Genomic DNA, 5,746 nt, shown 5'->3' with positions numbered 1-5,746 from the left:
TGACTTGCTAATTACAATTGTCCTGTTGATATAAATAAAAACAAAACAGATTATGCATGACATTCTATATATCTTTATGTTACTTTGAGAAATGATTGATGCTGCTATGAAATAAAAAAACAATTAAATCACAATTCAAATGGAGCCAAAACAAAAAACCAAACAAAAAACCCCAGGAACTGGGGCAATTCACTGACAGCAATTTATGCACTTTAAATCAGACAGGTGTCAATATTCAACTTCTGTAAGATTCACAGAGCTAGAATACTAATTTGGACTGTCACACGTAAAAAATAATAAATGTACTACAGATTATTTAATAGGCTATATTTTTAAATCCAACATAAAATAAAGGAATTGAAAGACTATCAGAATTAACTATCAAAAACATATGTAAATTCCCAAGCCTTTATGTCATTTTTGTTTTTTTCTACATCGAAAAATGCTTTAATTTGCATCTATTTGGGCGATGGGTTTAGAGGTTGAAATATCGTGTTTAGTTTTAAAATATTTGATAAATAGGGGAAAAAAAACTTTTTTTAATTCTCAGCTTTTGACCTACCAAATATCGGACGGATCTGATCAAGAAATCTGCCAATTCCAACCTCCTACCCCTGACGTATCGATGCATCTCTAATTAGTGACTGTGGAACAAATTGCTCAACTTCATCTCAATGAGATTATTTTCTAATCTACTAGCGGTTTGCAAGTTGGACACAATACGACACAAAATGTTGTGCCAGGTGGATGTGAGTAACATGAAGATTTTAGGTCGCAGAGACCAACAACGCACTGGGTTTCCTCCTTCACCAATCCAAAGAAAAAACACTCAACTGTTTATAATGTTCTTTATGCAGCAATGATGGATGGAACAAATAAAACATTTAAAGTTTCCCCAACTTATTAACCCTAAGCTTACTGTACCAATCAACTAAACTCATTGATATTTAAGAACGGAGAGTTTCTTTTTTTTTTTTTTAAATAAAAAAAGGTTAAATTCTAAATTATGCAAAGTAAAAAAAAAAAGAAATTAAATAAAGGCTAGATACAAAAACAAATTGCATTTCTGTGGGTCAACAGGCTATAGTATTCAGGACAGAAACTTTGTCAATCTATTGGTTAAAACTTGAATAAAGGCAAAGCACAGGTAACACACACACTCAGAATCACATAGTTTTAGGCTGCATTCGCTCTAACACAGCGTATTAAGCTGTTAAAACTGTTCATCTCCGTTTCTTACACTCCAAAGCACATTAGTGGACTCACCTAATCAAAGCTCCAACATCTACCATGACGCTGGGGAACAAAGTGAGACTGTCTCTCCTCTTCTTCACTAGTTGATCAGCCGAGCCCAACCGTTTTCAGCACCACGGAAAGCGCGTCCTTTCCTCGTTGGGTCCTTGCGGGGCGGGAGATGGTGCAAGTTTACCTACACAGCCCGGTGCTGCTGCAAACAAACGCGTCGACGCACGTCTTCTCCAAGTTTGATGCCTCCCCGTGAATTCTCTGACATGCCTCGCCCGATGCTCCTCGGTGGCTTTCAGGATGAGCGCGGCCAATCACAATCCCTCGCTCGCTCGCTCTTTTTGCATCTCTGCGCATCCCAAGCCGCGGAGAGTCTCCGAGGACCGGCGCCTGCTGTCTCGCCTCCGGGCGGGGACGCTTGCAGAAACAAGTGACTTTACAGGAGCGGCTTCTCCCGTTACTGATGGCAGCCCATCTTCACTTTGCGGGGCTCCTCTTTGTCTTCACGACGATGGAGACAACGATCGAGAAGAAAAAAAAAAAAAAAAAAAGAAAAAGATGGGAGTTGCGAATTTCCTCCCGCACATCGACTGGCTGTAGAGGAGCGGAGTAGCGGGAGCAGGAGGAGTGTCTTCTAATAAAGACTCTTCTAATACGGACAGTCAGCGCTCCGTGTTTTATTAATGTTCCGACAGGCATTTTGTCCAAATGACAGAAACAATGGCGCTCTACGCGATTTAAATGTTGTGTGCACTGCAATAACTTAACGGCCTCATGTTTTACAGACATACAAAAAGTCTGTTGTTACTGGTTTATTATGAGATTGGTTTAATGTGAAGTTTTATGTTCAAATAGTTCATATCATAATTTAACTCTTCATAGATAGAAGACCGAATTTTATCATATTACATCTTAAAGATGAGTAGATTTCTTGTACAATACCCAGTTTTGAAAATCTTTACTAAAAAATGTATGAAGTTGCAATTGAAAAATCTCAGTCACAAAACGCACATGAATTTATATTTATTTGGCATTTCTTTTGCAGAAAGTCATTACAGGGAAGACTCGATGCATAATTATGGAAAATGAATTCTTCAATTCTTTTGTGTAAGTGGAAAAGACAACTATTTGGTTCTTATTTTCTTTAGAGATCTTGTCACGATTTTTAAACAAAATGTTTTCTTCTCATAGAAGGTGAGAAAATTGGTGTCAGAGTTTATGTAGTTCACTCATTTTCCCTTCTGTACAACACCACCGATTACCCGTCCTGGTAACCAGGACTTGTAGCGAGTCTGGTAACGATTAAAACACCATTTTTACCTTGAGAAATAATGAGCTTAGGTTAAATATAAAACAGACTGGGCTCCACTCAGCTCACCTTAGGGGAGACACCAAGTGAAGCAATTGTAGCATGAGTTCTGCTTCATTTTTTTTCTCATTCTGCTCCCTCTCCAAGGTGTCCTGCCTTAATCAGTTTTTGTTTATGTGTGACTGTTGCCAGTCTTAAATGTTAATTTAATGCAAGCGTGCAGCTGTGTACGTGTGAGCAGATAAAAACGATAGAGAAAAGACAAAGAGTCTTTTTGTCCATAACAGAGTGTTCTTTATAGATGAAAAATGTTACAAGAAATGTATAAAGTCACAAAATTCTTTTTAAGGAGGACATTTTGGTTCCATTAGTCTTTTGTTGTTCACAATGTAGCATCAGGGCTATTTTACATTTTTTTATATGTATGTTTTTCCTTAACTTGATCTTTGTTAGCATATTAGCTCCACTTTATACTAAATTCACTTTTTGCCATATATGTAATCACGTCTCTAATTAGTCAAATCTCACACTGTTAAATTGAACATTTGTACATTTTAATGTGTATTTTTTTCCATCTTGGAAAAATGGCAATGCTCACAGAGCATGTGGAAAAAAAGAGAAAAATAAAATCTGTAAAGTATTGAAATCATTTTTTATTTCACTCTACTGAACATGTGTGATTACATCAAAGATTGTTCTGTATTTAACAAGTCAAAACAAAACACATGTAAACAGTCAAAGATCTCAAGTGGTGACTTTTTAAATCAAAAATACCTGTACTGTATATTTAAAATACATACTTTTTATTATTGTAGTTGTAGTTTTTAGCAGCACACATTTCTAAACAGTGACAAGTCCCGCCATTTTGGATGTTGAAGGTATGACACGGGGCGTATACTGCCCCAATTTTAAAAATTTTCCACGTTTGTAACTTGCGCACTTGAACCTTTATGTGCACTTTGACTGAGTCCACACTTTATAGAGGGGTGTAGGGTGCAGCCTGAGTATTGGGACCTGGCCGTGGAAACACGCACTCACATATGTGCATACGTACATATGTACACATGTAAGTTTAAGGAAATGACACATCAGGAAACGCCCTCTTCAGGGCGGAGCTTAGATAGGCGCCATTTGCTGTGTTCTCTCATAAGGAAACATGGCGATGGATCAGTGCTGTATTTTGATCTTAATAAATGAGATTAATGATTTCAACTCGCTGACTCTTCTTGAAAGTCATACATTACAAACTAAGCTGGAGAAAGGACAATCTTCAACATGCTCTAAAAGTTACACAGTCATAAATTGACAGCAATAATTTGGGTTACTTAGCCTTTTGTCAGAGAACAATGGAGGTCAATTTTTCAGTCATATTTTCACCGTGTTATTCATTCATTGATAAATGTCACAGTTTGAAATGAAATATCTATTTAGCAAAGTAAGTGTTTAGCTTACAAATTAGATATTAAACTCTGAATTAGCTAAATATTAAGTTTACGGGTAGCTTGCACAGGACTAGATTTTCTTACATATGAGGAAAGCTAATTATTATGTTTCAGCTTTTGTCCAAAAACAACACGCATTATATTAAATGTTTCAATTTAAACCCTTATAAATTTTGATAGCATTAAAACCCTATAAGAGAAGGGTCTTTTTTTTAAAGATTTTTTTGGCTCTAGTAGCCTTTATTTGATAGTTAATTGACAGGAAGGTGGGTAATGAGAGATGGGGAAAGACATGCAGCAAAGGTCGGGGATTGAACCTGTGACAGCTGCGTCGAGGACTAAGGGTCCATATGTGGGTTGTGCTTAACCTCTGCACCACCACAGCACACCCATAAGAGAAAGGTCTTAATGCATTGGACTTTAAAGTAACTCTGTCTGCCATGGTCACTTTAGAATAGTCAGTCTAAGGTTTTCTCAGGTTGAGTTTATTGAATGTTTTCATAATTCTTAAAGACATGAATTTCACACACTGGTAATTTTACCATGTTTTATCATTTTAATCGGCCAAATATAAAGGAATCCTACAATTTCTCAGCTCACTTTGCTCTTTACTTTGTCATGAAAATGTTTTAACTGAAACTGACTGACTGAGCAGCCAGCGATAAAAACTGCAAGACATACAGAGCTTCTGGAGAACCATGGATCAGATATTAGGGGTGGAGAGATCAGTGTCCATCCTGTGATTGTACAGACTGGAGTCTGTCCTGTGATTGGTGGCTTTGTCCAGCAAGAAGATGTGAAAATCACCAATAACTCTGATTGTCTCTGTAATAATTGTGTTTTATTTGCCTAGGGTTGGTGAGGTACGTTTAGTGTTCATTCTAAAAGTGCTCTTATAACGATTTATATAATCATTCACCCTGACATTTATATAGACCGCAATGGTCGTAAACATGACATGATGCTCCTGAAGCTGCCAAGAAAAACAACAGTCCAACCAATCAAACTACCTGACTGTCCAGATACTCTCCTACTGTAAGTTTTATCTTCTCAAATTTCAGAACTTGGCTCTTGATCTGCAAGATGAGGCATAGTTTATGCAGGAATATTTTTGAACTCTGGTCTCTCAGAGTTAGTTGTTTTTCTTAATGTGACTTATTTTTAGTTTTGTTTTTCATGTGTTGCAGTGGCACCAAGGTTCAGATTGCAGGTTATGGACCAGCAAGAGCTGGCTTATTTAACAAAAGAAGTGAGATCAATGTTTATGTTTCTCATTGTTTTTGTTGTTATCTCAAAGTGATTCAGATGATTTAAATCATTTTTAGACTCTCTACTGAAGCTGAACTCAGCAACTTGTTGAAGTTTTGATCGTCAAAAACTCTCTCAGATAAACAGCTTAAGGCTGAAATAGGAAGTTCTGAGAAAGCTGTGAGCTTAGCCTGAAAATTTGAACAAGCACACGTTGCAGGTCCCTCCCCTGTAAAGTGAGCAGGGTGTGCATGAGCATTGATTGACAGCGCTAAGATCCTCCTCTTGGTACTAATTGGATGTTTTTGACCTGGAGTGGTGCATTTCTGCCGACTGCTAGGACAACAAGGAAAAGGTGGAGTAGATCAGTCTTTTCATAGATTATCTGACTCATATTTACAATGAGGACATTGTGTCCTAAAATTAATTTTATACAAGTAACATGCTGCAGTTTAATAACCACAGACAACAAGGTGATATCCTAAGCAAAATGTGTCAACAT

The 5,746-nt window shown here is 37.2% G+C and overlaps 1 protein-coding gene across 1 annotated transcript in view; it reads right to left on the bottom strand.

Moving 5' to 3' along the window:
• The window catches only part of chst8 (carbohydrate (N-acetylgalactosamine 4-0) sulfotransferase 8), a 180,724-nt gene extending 178,422 nt beyond the window's left edge, over positions 1-2,302 (bottom strand). Inside the window, exon 1 of the mRNA XM_008405530.3 lies at positions 1,267-2,302. Within this exon, the coding sequence (XP_008403752.2) occupies positions 1,267-1,292 (26 nt within the window). The 5' untranslated portion in view covers positions 1,293-2,302. The remainder of the gene's footprint in view (positions 1-1,266) is intronic.
• Between the last annotated feature and the right edge of the window lie 3,444 nt (positions 2,303-5,746).

Source organism: Poecilia reticulata, chromosome 3 (assembly GCF_904066995.2).
Source record: "Poecilia reticulata chromosome 3, P_reticulata-male-v2, whole genome shotgun sequence".
Classification (NCBI taxonomy): domain Eukaryota; kingdom Metazoa; phylum Chordata; class Actinopteri; order Cyprinodontiformes; family Poeciliidae; genus Poecilia; species Poecilia reticulata.
This window is presented reverse-complemented; position numbering and strand designations above follow the sequence as displayed.